Below are 27,759 nucleotides of genomic sequence, written 5' to 3' on the forward strand. Positions count from 1 at the left end.
ATTTAATTGATAGTTGTTAGCTATATTGATTTAAAATAAGAATATAGAAATATCACAAATATATTTGATTATTGAATATATGATTCTATATACGTATTTGAATAAGATATATTTTTGTTAGAAGCTATGATTTTATAGATATGATTATGGACAATTTGACTATGAATTGATTTTGATACCCAAATCAATGGGGGTTATTCATTGGTACTCTGATATTCAGCTAATGGGGGTTATTCATTGGTACTCTGATACCCAAACCAATGGGGGTTATTCGTTGGTATTCTGATACCCAATCAATGGGGGTTATTCGTTGGTACTCTGATACTCAGTCAGTGGGGGTTATTCATTGGTACTCTGATGCCCAGTCACGGGGATATAGCGTGACCATAGTCATAAGATTGTTAAGAATATGAATTTCGTTTGAACATTTGAACTATTTTGAGTCCTTAAAACTACATATGTGATTTTGGAAATGTTTGAGTATTTAACTATTTGAGTCACTTAAACTGCTTATGTATTTTTGGAAACTATTGTAAGTTATAGCTTCTAATATATGGAAAATTGACTAATTTCTAAACCATCTATGATATATATTGTAAGGTTAAAGTACGTAATCTATTTGCAACTTATTATTTTAAGACTACGAAACTTCTTAGTTATTCTTGGAAAGCCATAGTATATTATAACTTTTGAAAACTCTTATTACATCTTATTACTTTACAGATTTATAGCTTGATAGAACTTATAAGGATTTTGGTTACTTATTGAGTTGTTAACTCACCCCCCCCCCCCCTTTCTCCTTTCAGATTTTGATCAAGAAGAGTAGCATATGTTTGGGATTCCGCTGGGTTGTGCGCATGAGTGAAGTTTAAGAAATCAATGGAATAAGATTTGAACTTTTATGTTTAAGATTGCTATTTTGTAGTACTTTTGATTTTAAGGATTTAGTTTATTTTTTAATAGATGTTGAAAGATTATTATTTGGAGATCTTTTGAGAATTGCTTTATTGAGGATATTTTTAAGTTATTGATGAAATTTTCTTGAAGATAATTCTTTAATTGTTAAGAGGGCCTTACACACTTATAGGGTGTAAACTTAATAAGTGTATGGCTATTGTCACGTGCCTAGCTCTACTTGGGCTCAGGGTGTGACAATATATATGGTATCAGAGCCGGTCCGGTAATCCTATGTGGGCTCAGAGACATTACCCCACAAAGTGGGCCCTAACGAGGATGTTAGGGATTTAAGTGGGGGAGATTGTGATGCTCTAATTTGATTGATTGTGTGATGTGTGTGGGTGTGTGATGAGTTTCACATCGGGTATTTACTGGGTTGAACTGGGCTTTATTAACAACTGCAAGGAGCCTCAATTGTGACCAGTTCTTTTGAGGTATAGCGCAGACGTGGCTAGCGCTTTTCCTTGGGTCGTTACATATGGTATCGGAGTTCTAGGTTGGATCCCTAAGCATTGATTTATGAAACTAAATGGTGAGAGGGGTAGAAATTAGGTATTTGGGGATACGTTGTATGATATATATATATATATACTAGATGAGTTTTTGATCTATTTTTTATTATTATTTAAATTAGAAGTTTGATAACATGTTAGTTTGTTATGTGCTTAATGAACAGAGGTTAGGATGCCACCTCGTAGTAAAAACACTGGGACCACTCCTAACAACTCTGGCCATGGTAGGAATCAGCAAGATGGGAACCGAGAATTTAGGCACGACCAAGGCCAACCACCAGAGATGATCCAGATGATGCAGACCTTGGTTGGAGTGGTCCAACAACAGGTCACTACTGGAGATAACTTGGCTAGGATGATGGAGCAACGCCGAGGTCATCATGGTGGGATGATTGAATTCAAGAGGTTGTCTCCTCCAGTTTTTGAGGGGACTACTGAGCCTATGGAAGCAGAAAAATGGATCATTGAGATGGAGAAAGTATTCAGAGTTCTTGAATGCTCTGAGGGTGAGAAAGTGGCTTATGCAGTTTATATGTTGCGTGGAGATGCTTATAACTAGTGGCGGCTGGAAGAAGAAAAACATGGCCAAGAGACTGAGCCTTGGACTTGGGAGCTATTTAAGTCTATATTCTATGAGAAATATTTTCCTAAGAGCATCTGTTTTCAGAAGGAAAAAGAGTTTATCAAGTTGACACAAGGTAACATGACAGTTGCTCAGTATGAAGCAGAATTTTCCAGGTTAGCTAAATTTGCTCCGACAATGGTGGGAGATGAAGAAACTAAGGCTCGAAGGTTTGAAGATGGATTAAGGTTCCAAATTAAGCAAGGAGTTGTGCCCTTTGAGTTAACTACCTTTAGGGCGGTGGTGAGTAAGGCTTTACTAGTGGAGATGGGGCTTAATGAGGCTCAAGCAGATAGAGATAATAACCAGACAAAGAGGCCTAGGCAAGGAGAGCAAAGCTCTAGCTTTCAAGCCAAGAAACAAGGAACACAACATGCTGATACCAAGGCATTGCCAAAGTGCTCTCGATGTGGCAGGCCTCATGCAGATAAGGATTGTCGTTGGAATACTGGAGCATGTTTCTCATGTGGACAATGGGGTCATAGGATTGCTGAGTGTCCCCAACGGAAGGAGGTTCAGACCACCCCAAGACCAACAATAGGACAGAATCAGGGAGCAAGCCAAAGGCCCAAGATCCAAGGAAGGGGTCTATGCACTCACTCAACAGGATGCTAATACTTCTAATGCTATGGTAACAGGTATTATCCCGGTTTCCACAACTTATGCTTATGCATTGTTTGATCCTGGTGCCACTTACTCCTTCATATCTTTAAATTTTGCAAAGAAACATAATTTTAAATTTGAGCCTTTGGAGTCTGAATTATGTGTGGATACCCCAGTTGGGGGTGTAGTAGTTACTGATAGTGTTTGCAAGTCTTGTGTTGTCAAAATAGCAGATAGAGAATTACTAGCAGATCTAACATTGTTGGAGATGTGGGATTTTGACATAATCTTTGGGATGGATTGGTTGGCTGCACATTATGCCATGGTTGATTGTCATAGGAAGAAGGTAATTTTCCAAGTACCTGGCGAGATTGATTTCTATTTTGTGGGAAGTGGGGCATATACTTCTCCACGGGTGATTTCAGCTTTACAAGCTAGACGTATGATGAAGAAAGGGTGTAAAGGATATTTGGCCATTGTGAGAGACACACAACAAGGTGAATTGAAGCTGGAGGACATTCCTATAGTGAGAGAGTTCCCAGATGTGTTTCCAGAAGACTTGTCAGGGTTACCACCAGATAGGGAGATAGAGTTTTCTATTGACCTATTACCAGGTTCTAGCCCAAATTCTAAAGCCCCATACCATATGGCACCTGCTGAGTTAAGGGAATTAAAAGCACAGTTGCAAGAGTTGCTTGACAAAGGCTTCATCAGGCCTAGTGTTTCCCCTTAGGGTGCACCTATGTTGTTTGTAAAGAAAAAGGATGGGAGCATGCGACTTTGCATTGATTATAGGGAGTTGAATAGGGTGACAGTGCAAAATAAATACCCTTTGCCAAGGATAGAGGATTTATTTGATCAACTCCAAGGAGACAAGTTTTCTCTAAGACTGATCTTCGTTCCGGTTACCATCAATTGAAGATTAAGACTGCTGATGTGCCCATGACAGCCTCTCGTACAAGATATGGTCATTATGAATTTTTGGTTATGCCTTTTGGCTTAACCAATGCACCGGCAGCCTTTATGGACTTGATGAATAGGGTGTTTAAACCCTTCTTAGATAAATTTGTTGTGGTTTTTGTTGATGATATCTTGATATATTCCAAGAGTGTGGAGGAGCATGAGAATCACTTGAGGCTTGTACTACAACTATTGCAGGAGAAGAAGTTGTATGCAAAGCTTAAAAAATGTGAATTTTGGCTAGACAGTGTTGCATTCCTTGGGCATGTTGTATCTAAAGATGGGATTGCTGTTGACCCTAAGAAAGTGGAAGCAGTAGTAGAATGGAATAGACTGAACAGTGTGACAGAGGTTCGTAGCTTTTTGGGATTGGCTGGTTATTACAGGAGGTTTGTTGAGGGATTTTCTCACTTAGCCATGCCCTTGACTTGTTTGACCCAAAAGGGAGCTAAGTTTGAGTGGACTGGAAAGTGTGAAGAAAGCTTCTAGGAATTGAAGAGAAGGTTGGTGTCAGCACCCATTCTCACCATACCTTCAGGTAGGGGAGGTTTCACCATTTATAGTGATGCCTCTAGGAAAGGCTTGGGGTGTGTTCTTATGCAGCATGGGAAGGTAGTGGCTTATGCCTCTAGACAATTGAAGCCTTATGAGCAAAATTATCCCACACATGACTTGGAGTTAGCTGCGGTGGTTTTTGCTCTAAAAATTTGGAGGCACTATTTGTATGGAGAACTGTGTGAGATATTCACTGACCACAAGAGCCTCAAGTACCTTTTTACTCAAAAGGAGTTGAATATGAGACAAAGAAGATGGTTTCATGAAGTAGAGGCACATTTGGCAAACCTTAGAGTTCAGCCCACCTTGATTGAAAGGATAAAGATTGCACAAAGTAGTGATCCACAGTTGCAGAAGATAAGAGATTTGATAAATTTAGGCTCTCAATCTGAGTTTTGCATTCATGAGGATGGATCCTTGAGGTTTGGTAATCGGCTTTGTGTACCAAATGATCCAGACCTTAAGGCAGAAATTCTAAAGGAGGCTCATAATACGAGTTACACGATACACCCAGGAGGCACTAAGATGTATCGGGATTTAAGGGAGACTTTTTGGGGGAACAACATGAAGAGGGAGATTACTCAATATGTTGCTCAATGTCTAGTGTGTCAACAAGTCAAGATGGAGCATCAAAGACCAGCTGGATTTTTGCAACCTCTTCCCATTCCAGAACGGAAGTGGGAGACATTACTATGGACTTTGTGATGGGGCTGCCTAGAACCCCTACTGCTAAAGATGCAATTTGGGTGATTGTGGATCGATTGACAAGATCTACACACTTTTTGGCCATTAGGGTGGATTTCTCACTCGAAAGGTTAGCTAGATTGTATATCAATGAAATAGTGAGATTGCATGGTGCACCTGTATCCATTGTGTCTGATAGAGATCGAAGATTTGTGTCTCAATTTTGGGAGAGCGTGCATAAGGCAATGGGTACTAACTTGAAGTTTAGCACAACCTTTCACCCTCAAATAGATGGACTTTCAGAAAGAACTATACAAACATTGGAAGATATGCTGAGAGCTTGTGTAATTGATTTCAAAGGTTCATGGGATGAACATCTACCTTTGGTGGAGTTTGCATATAATAATAGCTACCAAGCAAGTATTAAAGCAACACCATATGAGGCTTTGTATGGCAGGAAGTGTAGGTCTCCTATATGTTGGGATGATGTTGGAGAAAGAAGATTGTTGGGTCCTGAGATTGTACAGCAAATAGTAGATAAAATTCAAGTGATTAAAGAGTGGCTCCAAACAGCTCAAAGTAGGCAGAAGAGTTATGCAGACGTTAGAAGAAGGAAATTAGAGTTCCAAGTGGGTGATCATGTGTTCTTGAAGATTTCACCTACTAAAGGAGTTATGAGATTTGGTTTTCGAGGTAAGTTGAGCCCTCGTTTTGTAGGACCTTTCGAAGTCTTGGAGAGGATGGGTAAAGTTGCTTATAGGCTCGCCTTACCACCTTCTTTATCAGGGGTACATAATGTTTTCCATGTCTCAATGTTGAGGAAATATGTTCCAGACCCAAATCATGTAGTGGATTATGAGCCTCTAAAATTAAGAGATGATTTATCTTATGAAGAGCAACCAATTAAAATTGTGGACAAGAAGGAGCAAGAGTTGAAGTGTCGTACCATACATTATGTCAAGGTTCAATGGAGGAACCAGTCTGTGAGAGAGGCTACATGGGAGTTAGAAGATGAAATGAAGGAGAAATATCCATATCTTTTTGAGGATTCAGGTATGTCAAGTTTAGAGGACTAAACTTCTTTTAAGGGGGGGGGGGGGGGAGAATGTAATACCTGGAAAAAAAATATAAATAAATAAAAGGAGGGGTATTTAAGTAAATTTGTTTATGGGGGTCAACTTTTATAACTAATATTACTAAGGGGTTTTTTAGAAAATAAGGTTGAAACCCTAGTTTATATAGTAAATTTTTATGTCAGCGTATACTGGCAGAGATATTTGAGAGAGGAGACTACTCAAATGACTGAAGTAGAGAAGGATTTACTACACAATTGAGGTAAGAGCCTATAAATCTCTTTCTTGTCAAATCTAAGCTTTGCTAGGATTTAGAGTATATTTTATGTTGGTAGTTTTGGCCAATAGCGGAATTATCTAAAATTTCTATGGGTTTTACGACGTAAGTGTAAACAGGGAAGAATTGGATTTAGGTGATAAAATCTTTTTTGGGTGGCACGGCTTTCTCTGTAATATTGTTAGTTCTGGTGTTTTGTTGGGCATGGAGTTGCTTTGGGTGTATAATACTCTTTTGTGAATATTTAATTATAAGGAACAGTAGACTATTGGTTAGACCACCATTAGTCCAATAGCCTTTGAATTTAGAGTCTATGGAGATAAGAGACAAAGGCTTTTTGTTAGAGATTGTACTCAGCTTTATAGAGTATTCAATCTTTATGAATGAATGCTTTTAACTTTTTAGCCTAAATAATCGTGTAAGGTGAGTCTCATATTACACAGTGCTTGGGATTTGGCGTGAAACAAATTTTAATTGGAGTAAGTCAAATGATAGAATATGGAATATAGCCATAGAGAAACTGTAGGAGAATTAATAGTGAGAAATTAGTGGGTACTTTAGAAGTTTCTCATCTGGTCAAGTAACTTGAGGTTATTCTTATTATTTGATTATTGGGTAAATGGTGTTTTAAATTGTTAGGTGATATCTAAGGATTTTGGAGACAGTGTTAGGGAGAAGTTCTTTGTGGTGAGCTAGCTGAGGTAAGTAACCTTATCCTAATTGATTTTATTTGGCGTATTTTAACTCCTGAAATTTGTATACAGTTATTACAATTTTATTTCTATTGTATTACTGATTTCAAGTAAAGAATTATCACAAATAGATCTGATTACTGAATATATGATGTATTTTATTTAATTGTTTTTAGCTATACTGATTCAAAGTAATGAATAAAGAATTTTCACAAATACCTATGAGCACTGTATATAAGATTTATTTTATTTAATTGATAGTTGTTAGCTATATTGATTTAAAATAAGAATATAGAAATATCACAAATATATTTGATTATTGAATATATGATTCTATATATGTATTTGATTAAGATATATTTTTGTTAGAAGCTATGATTTCATACATATGATTATAGACAATTTGACTATGAATTGATTTTGATACCCAAACCAATGAAGGTTATTCATTGGTACTCTGATACCCAGCTAATGGGGGTTATTCGTTGGTACTCTAATACCCAAACCAATGAGGGTTATTCGTTGGTTATTCGTTGGTATTCTGATACCCAAACCAATGGGGGTTATTCATTGGTACTCTGATACCCAGCCAATGGGGGTTATTCATTGGTATTCTGATACCCAAACCAATGGGGGTTATTCATTGGTACTCTGATACCCAGCCAGTGAGGGTTATTCATTGGTACTCCGATGCCCAGTCACGAGGATATAGCGTGACCATAGTCATAAGATTGTTAAGAATATGAATTTCGTTTGAATATTTGAACTATTTTGAGTCCTTAAAACTACATATGTGATTTTGGAAATGTTTGAGTATTTAACTATTTGAGTCACTTAAACTGCTTATGTATTTTTGGAAACTATTGTAAGTTATAGCTTTTGATATATGGAAAATTGACTAATTTCTAAACCAGCTATGATATATATATTGTAAGGTTAAAGTACGTGATCTATTTGCAACTTATTATTTTAAGACTATGAAACTTCTTAGTTATTCTTGGAAAGCCATAGTATATTATAACTTTTGAAAACTCTTATTACATCTTATTACATTACAGATTTATAGCTTGATTGAACTCATGAGGATTTTGGTTACTTATTGAGTTGATCAAGAAGAGTAGCATATGTTTGGGCTTCTGTTGGGATGTGCGCATGAGTGAAGTTTAAGAAATCAATGGAATAAGATTTGAACTTTTATGTTTAAGATTACTATTTTGTAGTCCTTTTGATTTTAAGGATTTAGTTTATTTTTTAATAGATGTTGAATGCTTATTATTTGGAGATCTTTTGAGAATTGCTTTATTGAGGATATTTTTAAGTTATTGATGAAATTTTCTTGAATATAATTCTTTAATTGTTAAGAGGGCCTTACACACTTATAGGGTGTAAACTTAATAAGTGTGTCGCTATTGTCACGTGCCTAGCTCTACTTGGGCTCGGGGCGTGACACAAATAATAAAACTTGTGTTGTTTGCCTCATTTTGAACTCTGCTTGTAGTTCTTGACTTCGCTTATCAGACACTACTCTAGAGTAATGTCCAAAAAATTGTAAAAGACCATGTTTTGCCTTCAAGTATTTCTTCAACACACTATTCATTGACTCATTGTGTTGAGTGCTTTCATATTAGAAGTGAACATATGTCGACCATATACCATACACCATACACCATTTCTCTTTCACATCCAACATTTCCAGCAACCATGGATTATCAGTTAGATCATATGTCTCAAACATGTTATTCCAAGAAACTATCCTTTCATTTTCATCTTCAAAATCATATACACAATTACTAAGATCATTTCGAAATTGGCTTGATGAATTAAATATATGATGTAGATGCTTAGCAGCATTCTGATAAATATGCCACACACATAGACGATGATTTGATTCAGGAAACACATCTTCTTTTGCATTAGCCATTGCAACAGATTGATATGTAAATATTGTTCTTGGTTGTTTCCCTGACATTGCACTCAAAAAAGTTTCAAACAACCACTTGAATGACATTATAGTTTCATCATAAAGTAAAGCTGCACCAAAGATAATTGATTGTTTATGATGATTAACCCGATTGAATGGAGCAAAGGGTCAACCATATGAATTTGTTCGATAAGAGGTGTTAAAACATATAACATCCCCAAAGTGTCCATAAGCAACTATATATCTAGAATCAGCTCAAAAAATATTCAAAATTTGATTATCATCATCAAGTTGTATAACATAAAAATAAGATGGATCTTTTAATTGCATCTTTCTAGAGTGATCCATCACAGCATGACCATCTTCTCTCTTTAAAGCCTCTCTCCTCTTGGAATTTACATGATTTTTATAGTCAACATTCAAAAACCCAAGATTTTCATAACCACCAACTTGCATGCTCAACAAATCTATGGTTTGTTTTATTGATACCCCAGATTTTTTTGCATCATCTACAAAAGCTTGTTGGGTAGGTGTAATTTTTCTGTTTGATTTTAACATGTGTTTCATTGGAGAAGGAGCAAACTCATGATTATGTTGTTCGTGAAAAGAAATAACTTTTAACATACCATCCTTTTGAAGTTGACAAGTCATTTGTGCTAAACAACCAATTCGTGAAATTGGGTGATGGAAAGATACCTGTTCACGACGTTTGTCAATAGCTTGTTCACCTTGTTTTGAACAACAAAATGTTCTCCTCTTAACATGTCCAACACTTCCTTGCCTAACATACTTTTTCCTTACACTGAAGCCCATTCTATGAGCATATTGTTGGTAAAACTCATATGCACTATCATCACAATCAAATTTCATTCCAATCATTGGTGCCTTAATTTCCTTATTGTGTTTACTTGGGGTGTTTGGATTGCCATCAATAGGTTTTAGTTGAGCTTCTTCCTAAATCCAAAAACCAATAAAAAGCAATAGTGTTAAGAATATTCAATATGAAAAATAATATTCAATTTTTTTAATAAACCCTGCAAATAACTGTAGTTGCTTATAGTCTTACAAACAGTCATGATGAACAACAACAACAATATTCATAACTCAAAATACCTAGACATCCTATTCAACAGAAATTATACTAAAAAACTCTCAAAAAATAAGCAGTATATAAATCCTTGCCACCAACAATAAATACCCATTCAAAGCCAACAAAACCATAAGCTCTTAAGCTATAGAACTCAGCTATGGTAATAATCATAAGGACAAATATTTAAACTTCAAATATAATGCAATTTGAGAAACCAATTTGAGGAAATAATTATCTTTAAAAAACACAATGTTTTTTTATTTTATTTTTTTTAATTACAATAAAATTAATGAAAATCAGATCTGAACAAATTGAGAACCATTGCATTTGTTACTATCAAGGAGAATGTCGAGAAACGATGGAGTGGTGGTCCTTGGCGGCGAATTTATTGGAGCGGCATCGGCAGAGTGAGAAAGTGAATGGGGCGGAATCAATGAAGTGGGAAGCAGGTGAAGAGGAGGAATGGAGATATGGTTCGGTGAGATCCGCGGGCGCTGCATGTGGCCGCCGTCGATTCCACCTGTTCACCCAAGCTTTTGCCGGTCTGAGTTTGCTGAGAAAACAGAGGTGGAGGAGATGAGAGAGAGGCAGAGGCGTGTTTGAGGAGAAAGACTATTTGGCTAACGTTGTTAACGTTAGGGTTAATAGCAATCCTCTTAAAATGGGATTGCACATGACCCTTGCTTATGTGTCTTCTTATTTAATTGACACCTGTCCCTGTTTGCAGTAGTTGTTGCAAACATGTTTGGAGGAAATCCTTGTCCTAGTATAAATTACACTATTTGGGTAACTAACTGCTAGCTTAGCCAAATAATGTGCAACTTCGATACCCTCCCTCTTAGTATGAGAGTAGGATAATTCTGAAAATAAGTTCTCAAAAATGCACGTGTCCAAAACAAGCAAACCATAGGAAGCCAAGCCTGGATCCTTTGTTTTCAAACCTGTCATAACGATGCTTGAATCACCCTCAACAACCACTCTCAAGCCCAGTTCAGCCGCAGATTCCAGAGCTCTAATGGCAGCCATGGCCTCCAGTTCAATGGGTTTTTATGCTTGATTCAATTGTTGTGTCAATGAAGCTGTGACCTCCCCATTGCTGTTCCAAATAATGACGCCAAGACCCAACCCGTTTGATTTCGAGAAAACCGCCCCATCGCAGTTCACCTTGAAAACATCCGCTTGGGGTGGTTTCCATGTATATGTGTCTGGGATGGAAATTGAAGGGGTGCAGCGGAAGCAGCAGATTGGACTGCCTAGACTTCTTCAAGTCTGACCCTGGTAACATGTGCGATCTGATTGGCCGAGCAATGCTGCTGCATAGTTCGGATCTGGTTCCGTTGGGTCCAGATGGACCAGGCAATCATGGAGAACAGTTCTGGCTGTTTATCATGCCTGAAAATCCACGCTACCAAGTCGCTGCAGTTCTGGAATGCTTCAGTTTCACGGAAATCCCCACATGCCGTCTCCTCCCAAACAAAATCAATTGCTAGACAGCTCCACAGTGCATGTATTACACTTTCCGAGGGTCCCAAGCATCTATCACAAGTGTGATCCTGAATCATTTTGCGGCGAACTAGATTACTCTTGGAGGGGAGCGAATTTTTGCAAGCTCTCCAAAGGAAGTGTTTCACTTTGTTTGGGCAGTCCAAGGACCATATTTTTTTTCCAAAGGCCATCATCATTAGCTGGTGGATCATTACGGAGTGGGTCTGCATCCTCCTCATTAAGAAACCTATAGCCTGCTTTACAAGAATATTCACCGTTTTGTGCTAGCGGCCAATAGGTAGTCCACAGCTTCCTTTCTTGACAAAGGAATTTTTTTGATGATTTCAGCTTCTTGTGGGATAAAAATTCCCTCTATCATCTCATGATTCCAGGTTCTAGTTTTTGAATTTATCAAACAATCAACCATAGCATCTTCCATTGATTCTAGGACGGGTGAGGTAATTTTGGGAGGCTGTTTTATGGGCAACTAACGGTGCTGCCAAATCTTGATGTCTTTACCATCTCCAATCCTCTAGCAAGCACCATCAAAGGTAACATCACGCCCTCTTAAAATACTCTTCCATGCATATGAACTTGAAATTGAATCTTTTTCTTCCAAAATAGAACAATGTGGAAAAAATCTTGCTTTAAAGACTATAAAATAGAGATTGTTGGTTTTTAGACCCCTTAAAACACAATTGAATTAACTTAGTTAATTAGCCAAGTTGTTACTTAGTCCAAATTCCAAGTCTAGGTTATCACGATCAAACAATCATATCATGCATAGCAGCGGAAAATAAATAAGACAATGATATGATCACCCAGGAAACCAAACCGGTAAAAAACCTGGGGAGGATTTAACCTAGCTATTCTCAAGGTAAAAAGCAAATCCACTAGAAAGAATGGAAGTTCATACAATAAGACTTACAAGCCCCCACGCTCGACTTCTTATTGCTACCAACCAGTAGAACTTACTGACACGACCACGTGCAAGCTCCGAATCCACGGACTCCTTCTTTCTTTGGCCTTTGCAAAACACAAACACCCCCGTTTGTGACTTTGAGATCTCACTCAAAGGTTTAGCAATGCAAACTCTCCTGTTTGTGACTCCAAGACCACCCTTGAAGGTTTAGATCATCAACACCTTTGATGACAAGAGAAGGCAACAACTTCTACAATACCGGATCTTGAGATTCTTCAAGGAATAGCACCGGTAGAAGACATAAGAGAGATTTTTAGGAACAAAACTCTAAATACAAAAGAGGCACACTCTTTTCTCTCTGAAAAGCCACATAAAAACGTGCTTAGGGTTTCCTTTATATACTGGGAGAAGTATATTAGAAACCCTAATCCTAAATGGGCTTGAACTGCTGTTTGGGCTTAATTAAAATTCTACAGATACGACTTTCGATCGGTCGAGCCTGTCTTTCGATCGATCGAACCAGACAGATTATGAAATCTTCTTCCTGCAGCTTGTATGTTCTTGAATCTTGACTTGAATCACATTGAGTATTGTCTAATAAAACCTATAGACTCTAAGATCTATATCTAGACAAGTTTGTGTTCATAATTTGCCAATTGTTCTAAACATTTAGAACCTAACAGAGATCAATTAGTGTTATTCAAAAGTCGCTAATCTTGTTTTGCTAATAGAGCATCATTCAAATGGATCAGATCTTTGAAACCCATACCCTCCAGCCATCTTTGATTTTGTTAATTCCTTCCACCATATCTAGTGAATTTTCCTCCTATCTCCACGTTGTCCCCATTAGAACTTCTTGATCATGACTTCAATTTCATGACACAAACCAATTGGGAGTTTGAAACATCCCATAGCATATGTTGGAATGGCTTGAATGATAGATTTAATTAATACCTCTCTCTTGGCTTGTGAAAGCAGTTTCCCTTCCCACCCTTGCAGCTTCTACTAGACTCTCTCCTTAATGTAATTGAAACTTGCTTTCTTGCCTCTTCCAACCAGTGATGGTAGTCCCAAATACTTTTCATAAAATTTTATCTTTTGTACCCCGAGGAGGCCCTTGATAATTTCTTTGGCATCACTAGTTGTTGATTTGCTAAAGAAAATAGTTGTTTTTTCCTTGTTGATTTTTTTCCTTGAGGAAGATTCATAGGTAGATAGTAGTTTGATAATGTTGCCACATTTTTTAGAATTTGCTCTACAAAACAACAAACTGTCATATGCAAAAAACATATGGGTTAGTTTAGGGCCTCGTCTACAAATAGAAAAGGCCTTAAGCTTTCTATTAGCTGCTGCCTTTGAAATAAGGCCATATGGCCCTTCAGTGCATAGAAGGAAAAGGAAGGGGGAGAGTGGGTCACCCTACCTAATCCCTCTAGACGGGTAGATAAGTCCCTAAAGCTCGCCATTCACCAAAATAGAGTATGAGACGGTTTTAACACAAACCATAATAAGAACAATCCATCAGCTAGCTACAAAAACCATCCTCCTCATAATTTCCTCCAGATAAACCCATTCAACCCGGTCATGTGACTTACTCATGTCCAATTTCAAAGCCATAAAATCCTCACTCCTTGAGTTAAGATTTTTTATATAGTGTAAAGTCTCAAAAGCAATTAGCATATTATCAGTGATGAGCCTATCTTTTGCTAAGGCCGACTGATTTTAAGTGATAATAGATGGCAAATTTTTTTTTAAACCTATTTTCTAATTCTTTAGAAAACAAATCTTGTACAATACATTGCATAAACTAATGGAGTGAAAATCCATTACCAACCCTGGGCAGTCAACCTTAGAGATTAGAGTAACAAATGTATGGTTTATAGGTGAGGGTAGAGTACCTTAATTAAGTCAGGAAAGGATAGAACTAGTCACTTCTTGATCCACCAAGGGCCAAAAATGATGATAGAACGGCGGAGACATACCATTTAGACTCGGTGCTTTTAAAGGAGCCATTTGCTTAAGCGCATTCATTACTTCCCAATTGTGGAAAGTACTAACGAGCTTAGAGTTCACTGACTCTGTCACAATTCGAGGAATGTTTTGAAGAGCTTCTTGAACCTGATGAGGGGTTGAGGAGGAAAAAAGCTCACTGTAGTATTGAATAAAAAATTCCCCAATATCCATTATTTGGTCCAACCATCTCCAATTTGTGACTTTGATGCCAAATATTGAATTTCTTCAAAACCTCTTTTTGGCTTTGCTATGGAGGACTTTTGTATTGCTATCTCCCTTGCTTAGCCATAAAACTCTAGATCTTTGATTCCACATCCTGGATTCTCTATTAGTCAAAATGTTTATTTCTGCCTTCAGATGTTGAACCGATGAGTTGTTACCGCTCACCATTGCTTCTTCCTCAGCTAAGATCAACAACTTCTTTTTTGCTTCTAAGTCTCGCGTCACAGTCCCAAAATTATTGTGATTTCACCAGGTCAGATCTTTCTCACATTTAGCAATTTTTCTTAAGATAAGACTATCACTGTTTGGCTCTACAGTGTTAGTCCACGTTGCTTCAACAGTTTCCCCACACCTCACATTTGACAACCACATCTCTTCAAACCTAAATATTTTTATTCTAGCTGGCATCTCCAACCCAGTTAAATTTATAAAAAGAGCTAGATGGTCCGAAGAGTTGCGTGGAAGGTGAAATACTTTGGTACCTGGGAATTTCAAAAACCAGTTTTTTGCTGCCAAGCCCCATCCAACCGCTCCCAAATCAAATTCCCATTATCAAAATGTTTTCTCTAGGTATATTTGGGACCAATAAACCCCAAATCCATGAAGCTGCAATCATCAATAACATCTCTGAACGACTGCATTTGGTTATAGTTCCTCAAAGTTCCACCCAATTTTTCATTTTGCCTGATTATCTCGTTAGAATCGTTAGCACACAACCAGGGAATATCTCGGCTCCTTTTCAAGCTTCTTAATTTAGCCCAAGCTTCATCTCGCTTTGCTGTCTTCGGTTCACCATAGAAACCTCTAAACCTTCATTCGTCATCGGAATTTCTATTGATAATTACATCGTTATAATACCTGTGTGAGTCAACAACATCTAGTTTAACACAATTCTTCCAAAACAGCACCAACCCACCTCCTTTAGTTGTCCTTGATACCACCGACTTTTGATCAAAATTAATAGTGTTGAGAGTTCGACTTAGCCTTGCTTCATCTGCCCATATTTCGGCTATGAACATGACAGAGGAATCTTTTGCCTGTATTATTTCAACAAGTTCTCTCTCTGTACGTGGGTTCCTAAGCCCACGACAGTTCTAAGCTAGAAGATTCATTGCTCCTGGCAGTGCTGGTAAACAGATTATGGTACTTATTAATGTTTTGTGTCAAGATTCTAATGGAGCATTTAAATATAGAATGTAATTTAAACTGATTCAAAAATATTTATTAGAATAATGTCCTCTAAAATTGGCATTTTATCTTATCGTTACATTTCGTCTATTATTGGATGATGACAATTATTACATTATTGATTGGGGGTGGGAATTACAAAAAAGTACTAGAGTTAAGCTAAACTTTTTTTTTTCTTTTTTTTAATAACTTTATAAAAGAATAGTAAGTAAAAATAATATATACATAGAAGTTGAATACAGAATTTCTTGGATTGCCATGATAAGTTTGGGTTGAGGCCTCAAAAACTTACGTGATAATATTTTATGAGGTCAAGCAAAATCCAAACATGTTTCGTTAAACACATAGATTCCTTATATAATCACATACACACACACACACACACACACACACACACATATCATTAAAGTCAAAACTTAGAGAAAATTCAATTAGATTCTAAATTAGAATTAAATTGTGGGCTAATTTTGTGCCATGCATCCACTTAATTTTTTTAATTTTTGTGTCAAATGAGTTAATGAGTGCAAAATACTAAGAATCTAATATTAATAAACTATAAAAAAAAAAACCAATCACATATATTCAATAAAAATCAAACAGAACAAAGATCGTCACATGTTTTATCTTATTAAAAATTAGAAAAAAATGATCATAAGTAGTATTAAATTTATGTAAGAATTGTAATATGTGACTAATTACGTTTACTTAAATTTTTTTTTTTTGACTAATTATTTATATTTTTATGATTAAATTGTGTTTAATTTTAAATGTATCCATGTATATGCATGTGTTATATGCTATTTGTTTTTTAATAATTTGACTAATTATTTATATTTGTATGATAAAAATTGTTTTTAATTTTAAATACATCCATGCATATGCATGGATTACATGCTAGTTTTGGATAGTAACAATATCACATTCACCCTATCTTCACAGTAAAAAAAAAAAAAAAAACAATATCACATTCACATATGACAATAACTACATTATATTTGTTGGTAACCTTAGAACATTTTTTGGGGGGTAAATTACAATTTCTCCTTGTCATTTGGCCTTATCACAATTTAGTCCACAAAAGTTTCATTTGCTACATTTACACCCCAAAACTTTGGACTAAATGAAATTGTTAAAATTATGTTCAGATTAATAGATCTTATATCTTGTTGACATTTTTACCCTTTATTTCCTCTTTCTTCATCTCATATTCTTCTTAGTAGTCTAAGGTAACAAACAATATACATTTACATATTTTACTGATCCAAACATTTTACAGTTGACCAAATTTTACATCAAAATAAACATTGTAAAATATGTAACATATTTTATTTAGAAACAAACGGAGCGTAAAAGATACCGTGGCTCTTGGATTTTTTATTTTTATATCCTATGAAGTTAATAAATTAGTGTCATGACATAAAAGATACCGTGGGAAAAACACCCGGGTTCTAAATAGATTTTGAATTACATAATGAAAATGCACATGCAGCACATTAAGTCGTGAATAGCCCTAGCTAAAAATGAAAACACTTCTCCCTTAGGCTAGCCAAGGATCTGCATCTTCCTTGATAGCTATAAATTCAGCAAATATGTCAACTATTTGACTTGGTACAGATTAAGGAGACTTGGCTTACCTTCAGTACTTAAAAAAAAAAAAAAAATTACACAATAGCAAGGGGTAGTGAGCTTTAATCTCCATATTTTATTTAGTTAGTGGATGATATGACTGTTTCTCATTAAAATAAAATGAGATTTCAGTTAAAAAAGTACTAGAGGTAAGCCAAACCCAGATTAAGGAATGTTGTTAAATTAGTTTCAATTTCCCATATATTTCATAATTACATCCAATCCCAGATGAATCCAAATTTAGTAAGGATGAGGTGTAAAACCCATGTTTTACACTATTCAATATGAGATTGCCACATCTGTCTTTTACTTAACACTCAATATATCCTATTACACCAAATAACACTATATTAGCCTTTAACATTAAACCTGAAATATGGTGTTTTTTGATATGTTATTGTGTGTGATAAGGTATATTTATGTTTTAGTAATACGGTGATGCAACATGTTCTTATTGGAGGGTGCAAACCAAAGGATTTACACAAAGTCCTTATAGAATTAATTTCATCCTAGATTAGCTCGTTGAAAGATTTCCAATTTGAGTCCGAATTTGGTAAGGAAGGGGTGTAAAACTCATGTTTTATACCATCTAATAAGAGATTGCCATATAAATTTTTTATTTAAAACTTAATAAATCCTACCACACATGATAACATTTCAATAAACTCACATTTAAGTTTGATTTTCAAATGAGTATTAGAATTGATTAAGTGGAGTTGTGCCTATACTTTAATTTGTAATATGATGATGTGGCATGTTGAGATTGGAGGGGTAAGTTTTAGGTTTTACTCCACATACTTATAGAATTTAATCTTTTCAAAGTTTATATTGTAAGAAAACCTTATGTATAATTTTTTGTTTTGTTTTTTTCCAAAAAAAAAAAAAAGGGGGGGGGGGGGGGGGGGAGGGGTCAAACTTCAAAGTAAACTATCTCTTGATTTCCCTTATTTAGCTTAGCTTGAGATAGAATTGATTTCCGTTAAAATTTTCTAGAAAACAACTTTATCTCACCCTAAGATAAATAAGGGAAGTCAAAATATAGTTTTTCAATTTATTTTAATGTTGCTACTAAACTTAGGAAAATGATATAATTTTCAAAAAAGTATTTCCTAAAAATTGATAATCAATGTAAAAACAAACAGTGCATTGTTTATGGTAAAAATAGTGAATTTTCTGTCAAATTATTTTCAATTTCCCAGATATTTCATAGTTACATCCAATCCTAGATTGGTCTATTGAAAAATTTCGAGATTTCTCTTGTTAGAAAATATATTTTCCTCTGTCTCAAAAAAAAAAAAAAAAGTATTTTCCATTTTATTGTAGAAAAGAGTGAATATGCTGTTAAATTATTTTCAATTTTCCATATATTTCATAGTTAAATCCAGTACCAGGTTGATTCTCAAAAAAGAAAAAAGATCAAATTCAAGATAATCATCCTTTATCACCATTCCTTATTTTGGACAAAGTTATCAGATCTTCCATAACAATACTACAAAAGTCAAAGAAAATCAACACAAGAATGGAAAAAACAAACAGCGTATCATTGTCGTTGACTTTCTCATTCCTTGATTTCGTATTAAACTCTCTCTATTCTCCGTCAATGTAGATTGCTATATATACAATCAAATCTTTCACATTCTCATCATCACAACCTGTCATGGCATCTTTTCACTCACTTCTCTCCTTTGCTGCATTGGCAACCGCATTCTCCATTGTCTTTATCTGTAACTTCTCTCTCACCGAGGCTTCCAATGGAGGCTTTAGCGTGGATCTAATCCACCGTGACTCTCCAAACTCTCCCTTCTATGACCCTTCAGAAACTCCTTCACAGCGCATAGCCAAGGCTTTGCGTCGTTCCATTAGCCGTGTCAGTCATTTTAAGCCAAATTCCTCGTTCTCTACCAATGTAGCTCAAGCAGATATAATCTCAAATGGAGGTGAATACCTTATGAAATACTCTGTCGGTACACCACCGGTTGAAATCCTAGGCATTGCTGATACTGGTAGTGATTTGACTTGGCTACAGTGCAAGCCTTGCAATGACTGCTACAATCAAACAGCGCCAATTTTTGATCCAAAAAGGTCAAGAACATACAAAAGAGTTGCATGCGATTCATCCCTATGTCGGTCTCTAGCAGGAAGCTCATGCTCAGGCTACGCTGGTTCAAGTTGCCTATATTCCGTGGCTTATGGCGATCAATCTTTTTCAAACGGTGATCTTGCTACCGACACTCTCACTCTGGGATCAACTAAAACCCGCCCTGTGCCTCTCCCTAAAACTATCCTAGGGTGTGGACACGATAACATTGGAACCTTTGAAGCACAAGGTTCCGGCATTGTTGGCCTTGGTCGTGGCGCGATTTCTCTTACTTCCCAACTAGGTTCTTCTATTGATGGAAAATTCTCCTACTGCTTGATTCCATTAATTTCCCAAGGTAAAACCACAAGCAAATTGAATTTTGGAAGTAATGCAGTCGTATCCGGTTCTGGAGTCGTGTCTACTCCCTTAGTCTCCGGAGAATATACAACCTTCTACTACCTAACACTCGAAGCAATTAGTGTTGGCAGGAAAAGAATCGACTTGATCAATCCTTCTGAATCTGGAAATTCAGAAGGCAATATTATCATTGATTCAGGCACAACATTGACAATGTTGCCATCGAACTTGTACCCCAAATTTGAATCTGCAGTAAAAGATAAAATTAATTTACCAACTACAGATGACCCGAATGGATCTCTAAGTCTCTGCTACAAGTCCTCATCAGATGTTAGTGGTCCAAGTATCACAGCGCATTTCACCGGTGCAGACGTGAATCTGAATTCTAGAACCACCTTCGTTAGGGTAGATAAGCAAGTTGTGTGCTTGGCTTTCGTTCCTGTAGATTCAATCGGCATTTTCGGTAACTTGGCCCAATCCAATCTTTTGGTAGGCTATGACGTTGTGAAGAAATCTGTGTCCTTTAAGCCAACGGATTGCACCAAGCTTTAAGATGGAAATTGAAATGCCTCTATATCTAGTGTTTTTCCATCTTATAAATTCGTATGTTAGTTTTTTGAATAAACAAATTCTGAATTGTAGTTATAGATTATGAATTGAATTTTCCTAAAAAAAATGATTATGAATTGACTTTTTTAATTATCTTTTATGCTCACCACAATACTCTTATATGGAATTATTACGTCATTTTTCCTTTATTGAATTGCCATATATTTTATGTTACGCAATGAAATTGCCTAAATATATATTTTTAAGGATGAATAAATATAAATCGTACTAACATCTTTCAGCCTCCAAATAATTATAAGTTTCATATATATTAAGCATGCATGATTTAGATAGTTACTTTTTTTTTTTTTGTTTTTGATTTTGTTTTTGTTTTTGTTTTTGTTTTTTGGAACGGTTTAGACAGTTACAATATCTGTTAATTTATTTAAGGCGAAAAACACATTTTGGTCCCTACATTTTCAGCCGATTTCCGTTTTAGTTCCTAAGTTTTTTTTTTACCGCTTTTAGTCCCTCTCCTGAAAAACGCTTCCATTTTAGTTCCTGCCGTTACATCAGAAACGGATATTGCAGACGTGGCAAACGGCAAAGTCAAAAAATAATAAACTAATGTCCACGTGGCCTAAATTAATAATAAAAAATATTTTTTAATGCCACGTCAGCATCTAAATTAAAAAAATTAAAAACTCTCATAAAAAAAAATCCTTAAATAAAAAAATTAATTTATTAATTCTAACTAAATAAAAAAAATTAAAAACTCTCATAAAAAAAAAATCAAAAACAAATTTAAAACTAAGCCTAGCAAGAACAACAAAACCCAGAAAGAACTAAACCCAGCAAGAACAAACTAAACCCAGCAAAGAAAACCATGGTGGACACTTGAAGTCACCTCTGTAAATCTTATTATACATGGCCACAAGATTATTGTCCTGAAATGGCAAAAACCCAGCTAGAAGAACAAACAGGATAACTCCACAGGACCAAAGATCAGCTGTAGCACCATCGTAGCCTTTCTTTCCAATCACCTCCGGCGCCACATAAGCCGGTGTGCCACACGTTGTGTGTAGCAACCCATCTTGCTTCAAATGATCAGTGAAAGCGCTGAGACCAAAATCAGTGACTTTCAAATTACCTTCTTCGTCTAAGAGCAAGTTCTCAGGCTTGAGGTCTCGGTGGTAGACATCGCGGCTGTGACAGAAATCGATGGCGGAGATGAGTTATTGGAAATAGACTCTCGCCACGTCTTCTTTAAGCCGACCCTTAGCGATTTTCGAGAACAGCTCGCCTCCACGGACGAGTTCCATGGCGAAGTAGATCTTGGATTTGCCCGCCAAAACTTCGTGGAGCTCGACTATGTTTGGATGCCGTACCATCTTCATCACCGAGATTTCTCTCTTGATGTGCTCCATCATACCCACTTGGATCACTTTCTCTTTGCTCACAACCTTCAAAGGATATTGCTGGGTTTATGTTCTTGTTGGGTTTACGTTCTTGCTGGGTTTAGTTTTAAATTTGTTTTTGATTTTTTTTTTTTGATGAGAGTTTTTAATTTTTTTTTATTTAGTTAGAATTAATAAATTAATTTTTTTATTTAAGGATTTTTTTATGAGAGTTTTTAATTTTTTTAATTTAGATGCTGACGTGGCATTAAAAAATATTTTTTATTATTAATTTAGGCCACCTGGACATTAGTTTATTATTTTTTGACTTTGTCGTTTGCCACGTCTGCAATATCCGTTTCTGATGTAACGGCAGGGACTAAAATGGAAGCGTTTTTCAGGAGAGGGACTAAAAGTGGTAAAAAAAAAACTTAGGGACTAAAACGGAAATCGGCTGAAAATGTAGGGACCAAAATGTGTTTTTCGCCTTTATTTAAATTGTTAGATATCATATTATGTATGTAAAGTTTTAAATGATATATATATACACACACAGACCTCATCACACATGCTTTGCATGTGCGACGAGGGGGAGGGGGAGGGGGGAGCACTGGCCCTCTTGACTCCTCCTAAGAAGTCCATTATGTATACTTATATAAAGTTGAGTTTGCTCCTAACGTAGAATAGAAAAACAAAGAAATAGTTTCTCTAAACAAACTGTATGTCACATGAAATAAATAATAAAATAACAAATCTTTAAATTGAGAAAGTCTAGAGATTGAATAAAATTTCACAATATTTTCACAATACTCTTGTTTTTAGTTCAGATGAATCTCAGAATAATTTATTTTATTTTATTCTGACTAATGATATACTAACACCTCAATTTATTGTAAAAATATGGTGAGATTTTGTGGTGTTACTAAAACGTCTCCTCCCACTTTAAACAATCTGACACAAAATAAATGCCACCAAACTAAACTTGTTAAAGCTGTTTACACTTTTGACCAATATTAACTCTTTTTATCTTTTTCTTTTTTTCATTTAACTATATTTCCTTTTTTTCATTTGAAGTTCAGCCCGTGGAGCTCTAATTACACGTCTTGTATGGTACTAAAACATTAAAATGTCCATTACTTTTTCTCCTTCATCTCTTGCATTTTCATACTTTCAAAATTTGAGTTTCTACCATAAATTCAAAATTTTAAATAATTAAAAGAATAGAGAAAAGTTGAAATTTATTTTCTCAATTTATTTTGAGGAATCAAATTAGATCTCTATACTTTATGCATATAGATTAATCTCTTACTTTGATGATTGATCATCAATAACTATGAATTAGATGTTTTACAATTGTTTATTTATTTTACAAGTGTTTAATTTTAATAGGCTTTGTATGACAATTATTTTTTGTTTATAATTTTATTATTGATATCAATTAATAATTTTAGGTTTTTATTATTATTATTATTATTGTCTTTTGATCTTGCCCTCCTAAACTAAAATCTTAACTCTGCCACTAGCGACAAGACTCTTTTTTATTTATTATTTATTTTGGGTTTAGTGGTGTGTTATTTCAAAATGAGATAAAAATAGTGTCCTAATTTTTAGGATTTATGTGAATTTTTATTTATTTATTTTTTCTAATGGTGGATTTGTCAAAATTTGCATACAATTAAAAAGTATTGAGCGGTGTAACATTATTTAAAGTTATACCTGATGTAACTTGAACTTGACCTATATATATATATATATATATATTTGTGTGTCACAAACTTACGCTATGTTAATCACACAACTCCAATTCTTTTCTCCCTAGACCTTAAGTGCTTCATGCAAGAAGAGGTGCCAAATAACTTATAAAAATCTTGGCTTTTTTATTATTTATTTATATATGTATTTCTTATGAAGTTAATAAATTAGTACCATGACATAAAAGCTTCCGTGCAAAAAAAAAAAAAAAAAAAAAAACCAGGGTTCTTATTAATAGATTTAGGATTAATTATATAATGAAAATGCACATGCCACACATTTTTTTTTTTTTTTTTTGAGAAATAATTACAATATGCTGCTAACCCCGCAGCTTGAACCCTTTCCTTTTTAGACCCCCAAGCACTTTGTACATGAGGAGGTGCCAATTCAGCTACAAGGCCTTTGGCCACATGCCACACATTAAGTCGAGAATAGCCCTAGTTAAAAATGAAAACACTTGCTGTTTATGTTAAAAATAAGAATCAATGCTCTTCCTTTGGCTAGCCTAGGATATGTATCTTGCTTGATGGCTATAAGTTCAGCAAATATGTCACTATTTGACTTGGTTCAGGTTAAGGAATACTCATCTGGGTTGCCTGTTATCCATGTACAATTTTTGCATCTTCAAATATTGATAGACAACCGATTCGGATGTGGATGACCTAAGGATTGAAGCTATCGTAAAGAGTGGCAGAGAGAGAGAGAAAAAAAAAAAAAAACACAATTGGAAAAAGAAAGAAGCTGAAAACTAATAAGATTTTGACTTGGAGCTACAAGCAAAGCTTCATGGGTATAAAGCTTTTAAGGGACTTTAAAGAAACAATCTCTCACTTGAAAATCTTATGAGCATTTCTTGTTACTTTTATTCAAAATTTTCCTATAAACAAACAAACACACGCACACAAGGGAGAGAGAGTAGAGTTGTAACACAAAAGCACACCACAAATTCCATCTAAATGGAGGCTTTGACTTAAGAGCATTTCTCGTCACTTTTTGATTTCTTTTATGTGGAGAAATTTACACCGATTTGTCCTTTGAGGTAGAACACATAATAGACACAAAATCGGGTACCACAACATGACTGCAACAAATATTTTCATCCCTTTTAGCAAGCAATAGGTTTAGCAATCAAACACTTGGCATGCATCTTAAGAGATTCATTTTCACATTTTAGCTCATCAACAAGTTTGTCAGACAAAACAAGTTTAGCATCCAAGTCTATATTCAAACATTTAAACTCTTCAACTTTTCAAGAGAATTTTCAGCAAGTTTCTTATATTTCTCAACCAATTTGTTGGATTCATTGAGCTTAGCAATCAAATCATCATTTTCACAAAATAACTTGCTTAAATCCTTATGAAACTTCTTAGCCTTTTTTTTCAAGAGTTTAATATTAGGAATATCAACAACACCCAAGGATTCATGTAACATAGCATCACAATCATGAGGATTATCACTCATAGAGGCAATTTCACAAACACGTGGCATGTTACATTCATCAACATCCAAAACATGCATAGAAGCATACAAAGTACTATTCATGGCAAATAACACAAGGGGTCAAGGATCATACTTAGGTATTTAAACCACAATGAGTGTACCGAATTTGATACTAATTAAAAGTTCAAATAGTGTGTAAAACACTTATGAATGTTTAGACCCCAAATACAAAAATACCAACACAAGCTTATAATCAAATAATATATGTGCGGAATTTGAAAAATAAGCTATAACTAAATTGGTAACACACTCTAAATTATAATTAGTCACAATCACAGTAGTAATTAAAAGGTAAAAAGAAAGGGAAGAAAGATGCAAACACAAAGATAACACGGCGATGTGTAATCGAAGAGGAAACCAAAGTACTCGGCGAAAAACCTCTCTGCCGCCCTCCAAGCGGTCAATAATCCACTAGAGAATGAAGTTGGGATACATGAATAGCAGAAGACCCTCCAAGCCTAATCTACCCAGTGTATTTAAGTCTTCTAAGCTTCTTGCTTCATCAGGGTTACGCTGAACCTAATCTTCTCTAGTTTACCGGATCCCGCAATCGCCCATTGCATCAACCAAAATGAATTGATCCCTTCTGAACTGCTTCCTAAGCACCAAAATACCTCTTCATTGATATGAGTATGGTGAGATAAGGATTTGGCTAATGTATCTCTCAAGGATATGTCAATGGAAAGGGTGAGAGTAGAGGAATTTGGAGAATCAAAGGATAAAGATTATGGATGAGTCAATCTTGTTTTTCTCTAGGGTTTCTCTCTCAAAATTCTCTCTAAAAGCTCTCTACATTTCATGGGTATAAGGGTATTTATAGTAGGGTGTATGAGAAATGCGAAAGGTCAGGTTTCAATCAAACAGGGCATTCTGGCGACTCGACCTCGCGACTGGAATGAGTCGCGAGTTTGAGTCGCGAGCTAACTGCCTAGCCAGACTGGAAGTTTTGTCCTGTAATGCTACAGCTAGTGTGACCTTTTAGCTCCCCTTGAATACTTCACACGTGTGCCATTCTAGCGACTTGCCAGTCGTGAGATCTAGTCGTGAGACTCCCTTGAATTGCACACTTCTTGAGATTTATTCACACTCTCTCACACACTACTCTTACATAATTCCCACCTAAATACAGGGTATCTAATTGCTAAATTACAAGAAAATTTGGTATGGAATAAAGCCAACACATGATTGAATAAATTCAACCTTATAATCTCCTCCCTTTGGCTATTCCGTGACAAAACCCTAAAACAGACTCTAGACTAAACATGTGAGTTGGGAACAGTTGCCAAAACTCACTCATATCCTAATTCTAGAAACTGTGAAGCTCTTGAACCATACGAATAAGTATTTCCTGAAAACAATAGCGTAAGACGATCATTGTAAGCAGGAATCTTGAAATGCATATGGAGCAAGCACAATGTGATCAAGTAGAATAGATTAAAGCAATAAAGCATGGCTTGACCAAACAAGAATAATCATTATAAATAGTGATCACAATGATCATTCACACAAGGAATGAGCATCCAAACATGCAAGCTAATAAGCTCAATGCAAAGTATCATTTGCATGTCCAACACTCAACCAATACAAAAACACAAAGTAATTGCATCAAGGATATAAAATCCAACAAGGGCACAAGAGTGATGTACTAAAGAAAATGCATAACATTAACTGAAAGTACTAAGCTACAAAGCAAAGGTACAAATATAATATAGTTCAAGTACACAACATAAACTCTGATATATGATAATATGAAGCAAAATATATGCAAAATATTAAGCATATGCCTTTTCTTTCTTTTGCTCTTCAACTTCAATACTCCCCCTTTGATCAAGCTTTTTCTCCCCCTATCATTATACCCCCCTATCAGTACCATATCCCCCTTTTTGTCATGGAATAGCTAGTCCTCATTTTCTTCTAGCTTTCTTTGAATTTGGTCCAATTGAGTTTGGAGAGAAGTAAGCTTCGTATCATAACGGATGTTGTGATGGTGTAGGAGAGAGGCAAGTTTGGACATCTTAGTGTTTATGTCGTGGACGGATGCCATAATGTTTTCTAACTTCTCATCATAAGAGTATGATCTAGAGCGTGAACCACCCGAAGAAGCTAGGTTTTTTGTCTTGATTCCCTTCCGACTATGACCAATGCTAGCATTGAGCGTACGAATGATGATTGGACTTGGCTTTGGGTAGCGAGACTCATCTTCCGATGGATGAATGCCTTTGAGTTTCAAAATCTTTGAAATAAGGCAGCAGAAAGGGACGCAGTTCCGCGAGGCTGTTCTCTCAGCAGTTTTGCTCAAAATATGGAAGATATGAGCACAATATTGATCTCTTCATTAGTGATCAGATCATGAAGAAACAAAGCTTTATCGAGATTCATGTATCCGGTGCTTGAGAGAGGATAGAGATTGTGGAATATGATTGTTGTAAGCACCCTTAATTTTGTAGATAGTGAGGAAACACTGATTGATTTCCCACTGGGAGAGAATTCCAAGCTATCTCCGAGAGAGTCACGAAGCAAATCCTCATCCAGATTCAAGTCATCATACACCAATTGTTTTGGAAACATTGGCCGGTTTATGCGTAGGATCTCTGCCATATAAACGGGAGTCACTGAGAAGCTCTCTTCTTTAACCCAACATTTGAGATCATCCCCTTCAGAAATGGCATTAGCATAGAACTCTTTCACCATGTTCTCGTATGCATCATCAAGGTTGGAGAGA

At 35.7% G+C, this 27,759-nt stretch overlaps 1 protein-coding gene and 1 pseudogene across 1 annotated transcript; one reads left to right on the forward strand and one right to left on the reverse strand.

Annotated features, from left to right (window-relative positions):
- The first annotated feature begins 19,059 nt into the window (after positions 1–19,059).
- Positions 19,060–20,391, forward strand: LOC126721865 (aspartic proteinase CDR1-like). The gene has a single exon (XM_050424940.1). The coding sequence runs from the start codon at positions 19,060–19,062 to the stop codon at positions 20,389–20,391; it is 1,332 nt and encodes a 443-aa protein (XP_050280897.1).
- Positions 20,392–21,233: 842 nt separating this feature from the next.
- Positions 21,234–27,728, reverse strand: LOC126721867 (CBL-interacting serine/threonine-protein kinase 6-like; annotated as a pseudogene).
- Positions 27,729–27,759: the final 31 nt, after the last annotated feature.

The sequence above is a fragment of the Quercus robur genome, chromosome 4 (assembly GCF_932294415.1).
Source record: "Quercus robur chromosome 4, dhQueRobu3.1, whole genome shotgun sequence".
Lineage (NCBI taxonomy): Eukaryota > Viridiplantae > Streptophyta > Magnoliopsida > Fagales > Fagaceae > Quercus > Quercus robur.